Source organism: Ahaetulla prasina, chromosome 2, assembly GCF_028640845.1.
Source record: "Ahaetulla prasina isolate Xishuangbanna chromosome 2, ASM2864084v1, whole genome shotgun sequence".
Classification (NCBI taxonomy): domain Eukaryota; kingdom Metazoa; phylum Chordata; class Lepidosauria; order Squamata; family Colubridae; genus Ahaetulla; species Ahaetulla prasina.
The window spans coordinates 7,188,660-7,205,558 of NC_080540.1; the positions used below are offsets into that span (position 1 = coordinate 7,188,660).

Consider the following 16,899-nt stretch of genomic DNA (forward strand, 5'->3'; position numbering starts at 1 on the left):
GTGCCACAGATACGGTACCGGTGCATTTTGTTTTGCATTTTGATCTTAACAGCTCATAAGCCCAGAAAATTCTGCCAGAGAGACATTGACAAATTCAGAAATATTCTCTTTAGAACTGCCATGATTACATTCTCACACCTGCAACTCTGCTTGCATCTTCTCAGATTCCTGGGTCAGCAAGAAGCCTTCAGCCAGGGCCACCGCCTGGGAACTGGTCTCCGCTCCACACTCCCGCACCCATTTCTCCATCTCTGGGGGAAGGACAGCCAGGAACTGCTCCAGGAGCACCAGGTCCAGCATCTCAGCCTTGGTATGTCTTTCTGGCTGCAGCCACTGACGGCAAAGGCGGTGAAGCTGAGTGCAAACATCTCGGGGACTCTTCCCCTCCTGGAATTGCACTTTGCTAAAGTCACACCATTGGACCTCTAAACTGCTGACTTCCTCTTCTTGGCTCTTCTGCCCAGGACTTGCCCCATTTTTCCCACAGCTCCAAGGCTGAGTAGCTGGACGGCCTTTTCCAGATCCCGCATCTGCTGGGTGTTGTCCCTCCATCTTCTCTCTGGTCTCTAATCCAGCTCCAAAATGGACCCATGGATCTCCCCAGGTCTTCCTAATCACAAGAGGTCTGGCCAAACTGCCTAACGCCATTCAGCCCTCTTCCCTCACAAGATATTTCGGTCTCCAGAGGAACCAGGAAAGATTTACGGCTTACAGAACTGAAATGGAAAACACAAGAGTGTTCAATAGGGTGGCAAATTTGAATACTGAGCATCCTCCTCCATAAACAAAACAAACCAACCAAAAAACAAAATTGTTATGAACCCACCAATTTCTACAAAGGTTCTCTTTTGGGGGGAAGGGGGGATCTTATTAGATATACTTGTTTATGTTTGGGGAAAGTTTGCTAACAATCCTCTGCCTCAATTTCTATCAAGGAATCAATATATTGGATAAATACATTTAAAATTTGTTTTGGGTTTCTTTTCCTAACTATTTATATCAAATCATTTCTGTTGCTGCCTACAACCCTTTGCACAATCCAGATTATGTCTCCAGGTACACAAAAACAACCATGTGAATGCCTATCTAAATCAATTTGGAAGGAGCTCAATCAGCATTTGAATTTCTAGTAAAACTCAGAGGAGCAGAACCCCATGAACTTTCTGGCCCAAACCCTTGGGTGAAGTCCACAAGCCACAATTAACAAGTCATCAACCAATGCAAGGGGGAAGGGGGGATCTTATTAGATGTACTTATTTATGTTTGGGGAAAGTTTGCTAGCAATCCTCTGCCCCAACTTCTCTCAAGGAATCAAAATATTGGATAAATACATTTAAAATATGTGCAAAATGCTTTGATAACTATTTGGAATAATATAAGGTAAAATCATTATATGAAAATCCCAGTTTCGATATCAACAATGGAGGCCATAATTTACCCCAATGTATTGGACATAAATACGTAGTAAGGTATTCAGAATTATTAAATGAACTTGGAAATTTAAAATCAGTACAGGATCTAAAAAACCAGGGAATAAAAAATGACTGGTGGCCATACCTGCAAATTAGAACAAAATATAAAAAGATCAGGAACAATACGTTATATATAGAGAACAATTGGAACTTGATAATATACTATTAGGAACAGGGGAAAAATGATTATTAGAACATACAATTTTTTGTTAAAATTTAAAATGGAAGAAGAAATGGCGAAAGAAACAATGATTAGTTGGGCAAAAAAATTTGGACACAGTATTCAATTAGATCAATGGGATAAATTATGGGAGACAAACTACAAACTAACGATGTCAGCTGCATATAAGGAGAATCTTTACAAAATGTTTTATCAATGGCATTTGCCACTACCAAGATTGGCCAAGATGTTCTTGAATTGGTCCCCAGAATTATTTTTATTTTTATTATTTATTAAATTTTTATACCGCCCTTCTCCCGAAGGACTCAGGGCGGTGTACAGCCAAAGATAAAATACAATACATATACAATTAAAACCAACAATTAAAACCTAGCAAATTACAAAAGGCTGATAATTAAAAGTTTAAATTTAAAATTATAAAAAATTTAAAAAACCCAATAAAAACCCCAATTTAAGATTAAAACTATAAAAACCATTACGCCAGTCCCACTTGAATAAATAAATATGTTTTTAGCTCACGACGGAAGGTCCGAAGATCAGGCACTTGACGTAGGCCAGGGGGAAGTTCATTCCAGAGCGTTGATGCTCCAACAGAGAAGGCCCTACTCCTGGGGGCTGCCAGCCGACACTGTTTGGCGGACGGCACCCTGAGGAGACCTTCTCTGTGAGAGCGTACGGGTCGGTGGGAGGCATAGGGTAACAGCAGGCGGTCTCGTAAGTACCCGGGTCCTAAGCCATGGAGCGCTTTGAAGGTGGTAACCAAAATCTTGAAGCGCACCCGAAAGACCACAGGAAGCCAGTGCAGACTACGCAGCAGTGATGTTACATGGGAGCTGCGGGCGGCTCCTGTTACTACTCGCGCAGCCGCATTCTGGACCAACTGTAGCCTCCGGGTGCACCTCAAGGGCAGCCCCATGTAGAGAGCATTGCAGTAATCCAACCGAGACGTGACCAGAGCGTGAGTGACTGCATAAGGCATCCCAGTCAAGGAAGGGACGCAACTGGTGAACCAAGCGAACTTGGTAGAAAGCCCTCCTGGAGACGGCCGCCAGATGTTCATCAAAGGACAGCCGTCCATCCAGGAGGACACCCAAGTTGCGAACCACCTCCTTTGGGGCCACTAACTCGCCCCCAACAGTCAGCTGCGGCTGCAGCCGACTGTACCGGGGTGCCGGCATCCATAGCCACTCTGTCTTGGAGGGATTGAGCCTGAGTCTGTTTCTCCCTATCCAGACCCGTACGGCTTCCAGGCACCGGGACAGCACTTCGACCGCTTCATTGGGGTGGTCCGGGGTGGAAAAGTACAGCTGAGTATCATCAGCGTACAGAATGCTGGAGATGTGGGCATAATAAACAAGGAACATTTTACCATATGTGGTGGACCTGCCCTAAGATTAGAAAATGTTGGTGCAAGATAAGAAAATGGGTCAAAGAGATAATAGAACACAGGATAGTGATGAAACCAGAACTATTTCTTTTGGGCATTTTTGAAGGGAAAATGGAGAAAAAATTATGATATATAACTTTACATATATTAACTGCAAGTAGAATTGTCATAGCACAAAATTGGAAACAATCAGATATTCCTCCAGACCAAATTATAGTAAAAAAATACACGACTGTGCAGAAATGGACAGACTGTCTTTGGAAATGAAGGCGAGGGAAGAGACTGAGTACTATCAAATTTGGAACACATGGTGCTCCTGGCTTGAGAGTAAACGCAAAATCTAAGGGATAATTTGTTAAATATTATACGGAGAATGTAAAATTGTATAGGATATGAAACCAAATTGTAAATAGATATTACTATAATTGAAATAAGGATGTAATTCAAGATAGAATTAGAATCTTTGAAAATATGTTTGTTATGATAGAGATACCGATATGGAAAAGCTGCCATTAGTGTTAAATTTTTGCTGTGTCTTTCTTTCTGTGTTTTTTTTTCCTTTTGCTGTGTTTTTTGTATTTTCTGTTTTAATATGTTGGAAATTTAATAAATATCATTTAAAAAAAATAAAATATGTTTTGGGATTCCATTTCCTAATTATTTACATCATATTGTTTCTGTTGCTGCCTATAACCCTTTGCCCAATCCAAATTATGTCTCCAGTCACACAGAAAAACAAAATCATGCCAGAAGCCACCATCCAATACACGGGCCTTCTTTTGCAACAGGCTCTTTATCTACCTGCCGGCAGAGCCACCAAAGAGATGGTAGGGAAAGGCAGGAAAGGAAGACACGGAGTTCCAGTCCTTACAACGCCTTGCACTCGACTCTTTACACACGGAACTGCAGCCTTGCATACAAAGCCTCTCTTGGCCCAGGAAAGGGGAGGCGAGGGAAACCCCTTGTAAAAAAGGGGGCTAATTAATTTGCAGGAAATTATCCAGGCATCAAGACATTCTGTGTGTTTTGGAAAGGCAACCTCTCCCTCGCCCCGCATGCAGAGGTTTGCCGGAGGAAACGGAAGGTAAATGGATCCACACTTTCTGGCGACCCTGATTTTCTTCCTGGAGAAAACCCGGCAGGTGCGGAGCTGCCCTGCGTGTCCCTTTCTTCCAAGGGATGGCTGGGGAATATGGGACCTCGAGCTCGCCCCCTCCCCGCCCTTTCCGCTACTTGGAACTTGATGAAGCTTTGCATGCTCCAGGCTCGCCTCCAGCCTCAGAGAAAAGACCCCCACTCACTCCGAATCACGCCTGGATCTCCCCCGGTGAGAGAATTCCTTACAGTCTCTCGGCCTCCTGACTCAAGTCAAGATTCACAGCGAGGGGGAGAAGAATCGGACGCCGTAGAAAAAGCAGGCAGGCTCCCAGCCTTTCCCGGAAAGTTTTCAGTTCGTGAAACAGCCAGGCGCATGCTCAGTTTCCCCCGGAAGGGGATTGCCCATCCCGTCCAAGCGCTGACGAGGGAGACCCCTGGTGGACTCTTTGCGCTATGCCAGGGGATCCTGTAAGAGCGCAAAAGACCAAGGCAGGTTCCACGGGGCCCAGGGATGAGGGGGAAGGGATTGGAAGAAAAGCGTCTCTCTACAAGTCTCGCCTTTCCAAATAGGTGGCCGTCATCTATCCAGTTTTAGAACTTAATCTTCTTAATGTGTGGGAACTGTGTGTAATTTGTGAACATTGAAGAAATCTTTGTTGAAGCTTGTTTTCTTGAAGATCAGGCTCAGATGCTTAGTTGTTCTGGATGCACCTGAGATCACCTCCTCCTGCGCTTAAGATGATTCAGGAAGGCTATGGGTGGGAAACCTTCCCTCTTCCCTCATGCTCACAATTCTGGGAGTTAAAACTCAGACAGGCTTTAATTTTTCACTATCTGCTCACTTGGGAAGACCAGCCTTCCTTGACTGGTGGCTCGAAATCCGCCTCTCCTCATTCGTTCCCTCACCAATAAAATAGAAAATAGAATGAGGTTCTTGCTTGTCTTAGCGATGCAGCCTTTTTCCTGCCTTCTCTTTGCGCAAGGAGTGGCTCCGATGCTGAGAAAAAGAAGTGTTTTCTGCCTGATTTTGAACCTTTGGTGTGTGAGGCAAATGTGATAACCACACCATAGAAACGACAGGAATGGGCAGCTCTCAATCAGTATGGCCTTATCACTTGCTGGGACGTCTCAGTCTGGCGATTGCAGCATCACAAGAATTAATGAGATGTTATTCCTCATGCTTTGTGCCCTTCCAGAGCGCAGCTGGTAGAGTGAAGGACGGGGGACACTGACTCTCAGGCTGTTGGTTCAATCCTGGCTTTTGAGAGATTTTCTTTGATTAAATGTTCCCACTGGAACATTTGGCGGGGTGGGGGGAATACAGTGTGCTATGTAACCCAATAAGATGTCTGCTAGGACATATAAATGATCTAAAATAGTGGCCACCAATGTACCCCAACCTAAAACCTAATTGCTGGATGTATGGTGGCTTTGCCTAGAAGTCAAAAAATTTTGGATTCAAATACAAAAATGGCTAAAAGAAATCACACACTATAATATAGAATTGAAACCTGACTGTTTCTTCTGGGGATTATTAAAGGAAATTACCCTAAAAGGATTAAATATTTGATTATTCACATAACCACAGCAGGAAGAATCGTACTCGCACAAGCCTGGAAATTGTCCACTATACCAACAGACTGTGCAATAATCCGGAAAATTTTCGAATGTGCAGAAATGGACAAACTTAAATAATAAGGAAGACTTGGAATACTATTTAACTTGGGAAAATTGGTATCAATGGACAGAAATTAAAAATAAGGAATGTATAGAATAAAATAAGATACAAAATATGTTTAAATATGATGATTAAGTAGGAATATGTGGGAATAGATGTACAAAGTTAAGAATTATGTACTGTCAGAATGATGTTGAATTGTATAATTATTACGAATGTATTTTTGTTATAGATATATTTTAACCTGTATTTTAGGATTTTAAATGTTAATAAAAGTTTAATAAAATAAATAAATAAATAAAAGAGTGGCCACCAACAGTAGAATGGGGTCAACCTGAGATATCACAAAGGAGAGTTGGATAAGCACAATAGCCTAGAACAAGATCAGTCCAGGGGTGAAATGCTATTGGTTTGGACCAGTTCGGCTGAACCGGTAGCAATGGCGGCAGGTGGTTCAGAGAACCGATAGAAATAATCCCTCCCCACCCACCCATTCTTTTTTTCTTTTCCAAAAACACAACACTACTAACCAGAGCATATAAAACATTTGCTAGACCAATTCTTGAATACAGCTCGCCTGTCTGGAACCCATACCACATTTCTGACATCAACACAATTGAACGTGTCCAGAAATATTTTACAAAAAGAGTTCTCCACGCCTCTGAAAACAACAAAATACCTTATGCCACCAGACTTGAAATCCTAGGTTTAAAAAACTTAGAACTCCTCCGCCTCCGACAGGACCAGTGCTTAACTCATAGAATCATCTATTGCAATGTCCTACCTGTTGAAAACTACTTCAGCTTCAATTGCAACAATACAAGAACAAACAATAGATTTAAACTTAATGTTAACCGCTTCAAACTTGATTGCAGAAAATATAATTTCTGTAACAGAGTCATTAACATTTGGAACACACTACCTGACTCTGTGGTCTCTTCTTAAAATCCCAAAATCTTTAACCAAAAACTATCTATTATTGACCTTACCCCACTCCTAAAAGGACTGTAAGGGGCGTGCATAAGGGCACAAAAGTGCCTACCGTTCCTGTCCTATTGTTTCTTTTCATTACATCCAATTAATATAGTTATTACATACTTATGCTCATATATATGCTTATATATTATATAGCTATTTCATTTCATGTTAATGCCTATATATACTGATATGACAAAATAAAAAATAAAAAAAAATAAAAAAAAATTCCCACCTGGTCGCACGCTTGCTGCTTCTTTCCAGCTTGCTCGCTTTTCACGCCACTTGCTTTTCATGCCACTCGCTTTTCCTGCTACTCGGTGCTTCCGGCCCACCCACCCTACCCCTGGTCTATATAAATCCCCCTTTCCACGCAGCCCAGTTACTTCGTTCAGAAGTTCACAGACGCCTGCCTGGTCAGAACTTGCCTTGCTAGGACACCTCGCCGACTGCCGCTCACTCAAAAAGATAAGCATTTCCAGTTGTGGCCTAGCGTGTCACTCCCCCCATCCCCAGGCTCGCGTAGTTCACGCAGCCACTAGGGATCGTTTGCGGGCCTCATGCTGCCCCCCCCCCCCGGGTCCACCTGCCTGGCCTGGCTAAGTTGCCTAGCTAACTACCCACCTTCCCCCCAGCCTCCAGCTTGCTTACCTTCGCTCTTCAGACCGAATTCCAAGCCATTGGTCGTAACACCTGCCTTGCTTCGCCTGCTGCAATCAATTTCATCAGATAGCAACTGAATCTGCCTGCCTGCAATCAATTTCATCAGCTAGCAACTGAATCTGCCTGCCTGCCTGTGTTGTACCTTCAAATGGGTAAGTAACTGATTTTTTTTGTGGGGGCAGCTTTAGAAAAAGTTAATTGGGAATTTTTTAAGGAGGTTTTTTTTTTAGACATAACCATTTCAAATTTAGGAAGTTTTAAATTTAGCTGCTTTTATCTAAAAATATAAATAAAATAAAATAATAAAATAAAATATTTGTGCAGCTTTCTGAGATTTGGTGTGTTTCTGTAGTTTCACTCTAACTACACAAACACACAAAATCTCACAAAGCTGTATGTGATATTTTGTGTGGAAAAAGTGTGAAAGTTGGTTTTTGTGGCTCTGTGAGGTTCCTGCTCGCAGGGGCCATTTTGGGTGAAGTACAGCTGCTTTTGCATTGTGAGTGAGTCAGTTGGGTTGTGTATGTGTGTAAAGTGTGAAAGTTGGTTTTTGAGCTTTTTGACCTTTTTGTGTGCTTTTACATTGTGTGTCCTCAGCTAACAAAGCTCCTTTTTTTCCTTTTGCAGTAGCTGCCGCCTTTAACAAATAAATTTAATAAATTTAATAAAAAGAAGGACTAGGGGAGACATGATAGCAGTGTTCCAATATCTCAGGGGTTGCCACAAAGAAGAGGGGCTATTCTCCAAAGCGCCTGAGGGTAGAACAAGAAGCAATGGGTGAAAACTGATCAAGGAAAGAAACAACTTAGAACTAAGGAGAAATTTCCTGACAGTTAGAACAATTAATCAGTGGAACGACTTGCCTGCAGAAGTTGTAAATGCTCCAACACTGGAAATTTTTAAGAAGATGTTGGATAACCATCTGTCTGAGATGGTGTAGGGTTTCCTGCCTGGGCAGGGGGTTGGACTAGAAGGCCTCCAAGGTCCCTTCCAACTCTGTTGTTACTATTACTAACAGGAAGGATGAAAAGGCTTTGATGGGTTTCTTGGCCAAGAAACCAAAACTTGCACAACCACCATCAGAAGTGGATCCAAAACCATCCCAAGCACCACAAGCACCGCCACTTCCACCACTTGAAACTGAAGAAAGCAGCAAGTCAAGTATGGAGTCACCCACTGTGCCCGAAATTTAATAGCGTTCTGCTCTGATGGTGCCAGCGTTATGCTTGGAAGAAAATCTGGAGTGAGCACCAGAATAGTAAAAGTTTCCAAACATCATCATATGGCACTGCTTGAACCATTGCCTTCAACTTGTTTTAGATGACGCCATAATTTATTTATTTATTTTATTTATTTATTTTATTTAATTTTTATACCGCCCTTCTCCCGAAGGACTCAGGGCGGTGTACAGGCATAATAAAAACCAGCAATACAATATACAAATTTAAAATCCAATTTAAAAAACTTATTTAAATTAGCCCAATGATTAAAATTTACTCTACTAAAACCCCATTTAAAATTAATAAATTTAAAATTTAAAATCCCAATTTAAGCCAGCCCCGCGCGGATAAAAAGGTGAGTCTTGAGTTCGCGACGAAATGTCCGAAGGTCAGGAATTTGGCGTAAGCCCGGGGGAAGCTCGTTCCAGAGTGTGGGAGCCCCCACAGAGAAGGCCCTTCCCCTGGGGGCCGCCAGCCGACATTGTTTGGCGGACGGCACCCTGAGAAGTCCCTCTCTGTGGGAGCGTACGGGTCGGTGGGAGGCGTATGGTAACAGCAGGCGGTCCCGTAAGTACCCAGGTCCTAAGCCATGGGCGCTTTAAAGGTCGTAACCAACACCTTAAAGTGCACCCGGAAGGCCACAGGCAGCCAGTGCAGTCTGCGCAGGAGGCGGTGTTACATGGGAGCTCGTGTAGCTCCCTCTATCACCCGCGCAGCTGCATTCTGGACTAACTGAAGCCTCCGAGCGCACTTCAGGGGAGCCCCATGTGAGAGCATTACAGTAATCCAGCGAGAGGTAGCAGGCGCATGAGTGACCGTGCATAAGGCATCCCGATCAAGGAAGGCGCAACTGCGGACCAGGCGAACCTGGTGGAAGGCCCTCCTGGAGACGGCCGTCAAATGATCGTCAAACGACAGCCGATCATCCAGAAGGACACCCAAGTTGCGCACCCTATCCTTTGGGGCCAGTAACTGCCACCAACAGCCAGCCGCGGCTGCAGCTGACTGAATCGGGTGCCGGCATCCACAGCCACTCCGTCTTGGAGGATTAAGCTTGAGCCTGTTTCTCCCCATCCAGACCCGTACAGCCTCCAAACACCGGGACAGCACTTCAACAGCTTCATTGGGGTGGTCCGGGGTGGAAAAGTACAGCTGAGTGTCGTCAGCGTACTGCTGGTATCTCACCCCGAAACCATTGATGATCTCACCCAGCGGCTTCATGTAGATGTTGAACAGCAGGGGCGAGAGAATCGACCCCTGAAGGACCCCACAAGTGAGGCCCCTCGCGGTCGACCTCTGCCCCCCTGTCAACACCGTCTGCGACCGGTCGGAGAGATAGGAGGAGAACCACCGATATACGGTGCCTCCCACTCCCAATCCCTCCAACCGGCGCAGCAGGATACCATGATCGATGGTATCAAACGCCGCTGAGAGGTCTAATAGGACCAGGGCAGAGGAATATCCCTTGTCCCTGGCCCTCCAGAGATCATCCACCAATGCGACCAAAGCTGTCTCCGTGCTGTATCCGGGTCGGAAATAAAGGAAATAAAGCAAGTAAATCACTAAAATATTTATTGATAAGATATGCTCCATTTTTCAGCAATCCAATAAGAACCATCCAAACAGCCATCCAAACATCCACCCAACCAGCCATCCAAACAGCCACCCAACCAGCCATCCAAACAACCATCCATCCAACCAGCCAAACTACCATCCAACCATCTATACAACCATCTGTTGTACACAACCCCCAACCTACTAACATCCAAAACTAGGTATGCACGCCCCTTACCTCTTCAACACCAATCACTACAGATCTCAAATGCAAATTGATAAATGCAAGAAGCATTGTTAACAAATTACCTGAATTTATCCTCTTGTTAAACAGTGGCACATTTGATATCATTTTTGTTTGTGAAACATGGCTGAACTCATCCCTTCCTGACTCTATTATCTCAAACAAAGAATATCAAGTCTATCGATCAGATCGTGAAAACCGAAGAGGTGGCGGAGTGGCTATCTTTTACAAAAAGTCACTGAATCTAAAAAATATCCAAGTAGCACATAAACTTTCTCTTCCTGAAACTATTGTATGCGACCTATCCCTTAACACTACTCTTCGATTCTTACTATGCTACAGAGCCCCTGACTATGACATTAACCATGCAAATATGCTAACCTCAATGCTAACATGGGCTACCTCTTGCCCATATCCTCTCATCTTCCTGGGTGACCTAAATCTACCTCTCATTAACTGGATAACTAATGAATGTTCAACTGACCCAATCCATACTACACTGTACAATGCTGTTACAAACCTAGGTCTTGAACAACTTGTAACTAACAATACAAGACTCAACAACTGCCTTGATCTCATCTTCTGCAACAACCCAAATTCAATTTACGGACTACAAATTAAAGAACCTTTTTCCAACAGTGACCACTGCATGATTGATTTTCGTCTCAATATACGTCCATACTTAAATCGTCATAACAATAGTATTCCCAACTACAACTTCAAAAAAGCCAATTATGACCTTATAAATAATGATCTTTCATTTCTGGACTGGCAAAATCTGTTTGCAACCTGCATAACCGCTGAAGACCACTATAGAGTCTTCCTACTTGAAATCAATAGAGTCATTAAACTATATGTACCACAAATGACTACCATGATCAGGAAAAGCAAACTACCCATATCAATAAAAAAGCTTCAATCAAAAAAAAATCCCTCTGGAAAAGAAACAAAAAAGGCTATGTTGAAAATTTCAAAATCCGCTACAGAAATATATGCAACCAAATAAAAACTGAATGCACAAATTACCACACCAAGCAAGAAGAGAACCTTTTGTGCACAAATTCCAATCGTGCCTTTTATAATTTTGTTAACAATAAACTTAAAGACTCAAGATCCATCCCACCACTAAAAGATTCTAACAACAAAGAATGCAATGACAAAACAGTTAAAGCAAACCTCTTCAACATTTTCTTTGGCTCAGTTTTTGTTAACTCCGATAACACACATCCGATATTCCACAAACGTACCAGCAATGATTATGATGACTTAACTCATATAGATTTCACAGAAAATAACATTGAAAAAGCTCTTCATAACTTAAAACCATCGCTATCTATTGGACCCGATGGACTATGTGCATACTTCTTAAAAAAAACTTTCCATTAATATAGCAGAACCCCTAAGCATTATCTTTGATAAAGCCTTCACTACCAGTTCCCTTCCCAAACTTTGGTCACTAGCCACAGTCATCCCTATCTTCATAAAAGGAGACCCCAGCTTAGTCGGAAATTACAGACTGATCTCTTTGTGCTGCGTCACCTGCAAAGTCATGGAATCGATCATCAACCAATCCATTACCTCACACTTAGAAACTAACAACCTACTCTCCAATAAACAATTTGCTTTCTGGAAAAAATTATCATGTAACTTACAACTTTTTTTTTTTAATTTACATTTATATCCTGCCCTTCTCCGAAGACTCAGGGCGGCTTACATTGTGTAAGGCAATAGTCTCATTCTATTTGTATATTTATATACAAAGTCAACTTATTGCCCCCCCCAACAATCTGGGTCCTCATTTTACCTACCTTATAAAGGATGGAAGGCTGAGTCAACCTTGGGCCTGGTGGGACTCGAGCCTGCAGTAATTGCAGGCAGCTGTATTTAATAACAGGCTATCTTACAGCCTGAGCCACCCTGTGACTTCTCCACTGTAAAAACATATGGACTACAAATCTTGATCAAGGCAAAACAATAGATGCAATCTACATAGACTTCTGCAAAGCTTTTGACTCAGTAGTACACGATAAACTTCTCCTAAAACTAAAATCCTATGTCATCTCAGGACCCCTTCACAAATGGATATCTGCTTTTCTGTCTAACAGACAACAAGTGGTCAAAATTGGCAATGCTCTATCAAATCCTGTTCCTGTCAAGAGTGGCGTCCCTCAAGGCAGCGTCCTTGGATCAACACTCTTCATACTATACATTAATGATCTTTGTGACCATATCTCAAGTAATTGTGTTCTCTTTGCTGACGATGTCAAACTATTTAACACCACAGACAATACATCTATCATTCAAAAAGACCTTGATCATCTAACCGCTTGGTCTAAAACTTGGCAACTCCAAATCTCAACCAGCAAATGCTCAGTCTTACATATAGGAAAAAAGAACCCAAACACTAAGTACATACTTGATGGGCATTACCTTACAGATGACCCCCATCCCGTTAAAGACCTTGGAGTTTTCAGGTCAAATGATCTAAGTGCCAAAGCCCACTGCAACTACATAGCAAAAAAAGCTCTAAGAGTTGTAAACCTAATCTTGCGTAGCTTCTTTTCCAAAAACACACTACTAACCAGAGCATATAAAACATTTGCTAGACCAATTCTAGAATACAGCTCGCCTGTTTGGAACCCTCACCACATCTCTGACATCAATACAATTGAACGTGTCCAGAAATATTTTACAAGAAGAGTTCTCCATTCCTCTGAAAACAACAAAATACCGAATAGAATAGAATAGAATAGAATAGAATAGAATAGAATAGAATAGAATAGAATAGAATAGAATAGAATTTTTATTGGCCAAGTGTAATTGGACACACAACGAATTTGTCTTGGTGCATATGCTCTCAGTGTACATAAAAGAAAAGATACGTTCATCAAGATACAACATTTACAACACAATTGATGGTCAATATATCAATATAAATCATAAGGATTGCCAGCAACAAGTTATAGTCATACAGTCATAAATGGAAAGAGATTGGTGATGGGAACTATGAGAAGATTAATAGTAGTGCAGATTCATTAAATAGTTTGACAGTGTTGATGGAATTATTTGTTTAGCAGAGTGATGGCCTTCGGGAAAAAACTGTTCTTGTGTCTAGTTGTTCTGGTGTGCAGTGCTCTATAGCGTCGTTTTGAGGGTAGGAGTTGAAACAGTTTATGTCCAGGATGCGAGGGGTCTGTAAATATTGTAAATATTATCCCACCAGACTTGAAATCCTAGGCTTAGAAAACTTGGAACTCCGTTGCCTTCGACAAGACCTAAGTTTAACTCACAGAATCATCTATTGTAATGTCCTTCCTGTTAAATACTACTTCAGCTTCAATTGCAATAATACTAGAGCAACCAATAGATTTAAACTTAATGTCAACCGCTTTAATCTAGATTGCAGAAAATATGACTTCTGTAACAGAATCATCAGTGCTTGGAATACTTTACCTGACTCTGTGGTCTCTTCCCATAATCCTAAAAGCTTTAACCAAAAACTCTCTACTATTGACCTCACCCCATTCCTAAGAGGACCATAAGGGGCGTGCATAAGCGCACAAACGTGCCTACCGTTCCTGTCCTATTGTTTTTCTTTTCTTCTTCCTATATACATATATGCTTATACCTCCTTATATTTACTCATATATGTGTTTATATATTATATAATCTTTTTGTATGATACCTACATATATTGTTATGACAAAATAAATAAATAAATAAATAAATAAATAAATAAATAAATAAATAAATAAATAAATAAATAAATAAACCAGATTGAATTTGACGAAATATCTGAAGAACTTGACATTAACATCATAAGGATTGGTTTTTGGGCCAAGATGGGCTACCTGTAGTTTAAGGGCAACCATAGCTGTGTGGTATGCTTATCCAGTGCTGCATCAATATTTTCATGCAAATGCAAAATACTCTGGTATGGCTGCCCGTCTGGAAAGTAAATATTTCTTAAATGATTTGGCGTTGATGATTGATATTTTGGAGGAAATCTCACTTCTTTCAACTGCATTGCAAGCATGCAATACGGACATAATAAAGGCTGAAAAATTGGTGACAAGATCAATAAAAGCATTTGAACTGCTTACAAAGGGAAAGGGCCCATATGAAAGAAAAGTTGATGGACTAATTACTTCAGAAAGCTTCAGAAATATAAGCTTCATAGAAATTCATCGATTTGTTGGATTTCATCAGGAAAAACTGTTAGAAAGCCATAAAAAATTTGCAGAAACGACTGATGGACTGTGAACATTTAAAAACTGGTAGCCAATTGCAAGACACCACAAACTAGTTTCTACATTTTTTGGTGCCAGAGTACTGGGATTTTGAGGAAATAATAGTTCAATGGACAGTAGCTGAAGAACAACTGCGCGCATTTAGTGACATTTTCAATTACAACATTAACATCAACAACTAAAGAGATTTTGTGGCGCATGTGTTAAAAGATTCGAAGAGGTATGCAATTCCTGACAGTATTAAAAAAAAGCAAAAGAAATTCTCAGAACAATTGCAATAAGTTCTGCAGAAGCGGAAAGGGGGTTTTCAAAAATGAACTTCATATGTTCAGAGCAGAAGTCGCTTAACTGTTTCCAATTTAACCAGCCTCATGACCATCAGTGTTACTGGCCTACCTCTTCCAAAACGGGACCTTACTCCTGCAGTGAAAAAGTGGTTCAGAGAACACCATCGCTCAGCCAATGATCCGCGCATCAAGTTCAACAAAAGCGGAAGTGAGGAGAGTGCCACTGAAATAGCTATGTGGAAACATCTTATAGCTAAAGACAACTAACAGTTTTAGGTAAGTATTTGTGTACCTCTTTTATCCTTTTTTTATTGTTTTGTGTACTTCTTTTATTCTTGTTTAAGTATTAAATGGTTAGATTTGTATATCATGGTATATCTTCTTTTTATAGGTCATTATCATTGGAGCAAGAAGCGACGTCAAAGACAACACTTGTATTGCTCTTTTGTAAGTATTTGTGTACCTCTTATTGTTTTGTGTACTTTGTTTACTATTTAAGCATTAATTGCATGAAATTGGCGTATTTTCTTTTTGTAGGTCAAAAAGGGCAAAGTGACATAGACTTAGCCACACCCACCTGGTCACATGACCACCAAGCCTCACCAGTCACATGACCACCAACCCACGCCCACCTGATCACATGACCACCAAGCATGCCCACCTGGTCACATGACCAAGCCACGCCCACCAAATCACCTGGCCATTAAACCCCACCTGACCACCAAACCATGCGCTCCAAATAATCCATACCCACAGAACCGGTAGGGAAAATTTTTAGATTTCACCCCTTTACCAGTCCCGTGTGGCCTGCTCCTTATTAAACTTCCCTAAGGAAGACACCATTCCAGTGCTGGTCTGTGACCAATCAAATCCTCAAGAAGTGATAGATGTTCACCCGTTTTACATTGCAGAGAGTAAAACTAATATTTAAATTGTAAGAGAAAAATAATTGAGTGTCGGAATTGAAGCCCCCAGTTGAAAAGCTCCATATAATAACAATCCATCACTTTCACTTCTGGATTATGTCATGAAACAGGCCATCCATGGGTGGGTTCAAACCCCCAACCTTCTAGTTAACAGCCAGGTGCACTAACCTCTTGCACTACAGAGATTTGGCATAGTGCTTGATGTCAACCTCCCTCAATCAGAAGATTCATAACTCTGCTACAGCTGTTCTTTGTTTTTTGTAGTGCAGCTCCTTTTCTCCCACCAAAAACAAAATCTGGAATGAAAACTTAAATCTGGTCATGTTACCTGCCCATCCTAGAAGGGCAAAAGTTAAAAGTTGTGTGTCAGCTAGGATTCGAACCTGAATCCCAGATTCATGGTGCATGATGCCCCTACATCGCTGGCACGGCTGTTGAGATTCTGCCTCACGGTAAGAAATATTTACGTCCAACATTTATTTTCACACCTGATAGTGGGAGAGAATAATGTGTCTTATTGCTGTCTACCCAGCCCCAGCTATGGATGTTCAAGCTGAGGGAGTTTAGGGGGTAGACATATGTTGAGTTCAGGGGTGAAATGCTCCCGGTTAGGACCAGATCAGCTGATCCGGTAGCGGGTGGTTCAGAGAACTGGTAGCAAAAATCCCCCACCCACCCATGCCCAGCTGGGGACACACAATCGTCAGAGCCTTTTTTTTTTTACTTTTAAAAGCATTTTTTACAACCTATTCAGCCGAAGAGATTGTAAAAAAATGCTTTTAAAAGTAAAAAAAAAAGCCTCTAATGATCAGGCAACTCAGCTGGGATCATCAAAGTCTTTTAATTTTTTTAAAATTTTAAAATTTTAAATGCGTTTAAAAGGTAAAAAAGCTGAAGCCTGCTAGGAAAAAAATGAGGGGTAAAGGCAAAAAATTAGGGGGTGGGGAGTTTGTTTTAGAGAGAG

The 16,899-nt window shown here is 41.6% G+C and overlaps 1 protein-coding gene across 1 annotated transcript in view; it reads right to left on the bottom strand.

The window, feature by feature from the left end:
* Positions 1-16,899, bottom strand: part of LOC131189562 (uncharacterized) — a 50,597-nt gene that overhangs the window by 13,037 nt on the left and 20,661 nt on the right. The window contains 1 exon segment of the mRNA XM_058165735.1: positions 139-650. Coding sequence (XP_058021718.1) covers positions 139-650 — 512 coding nt within the window.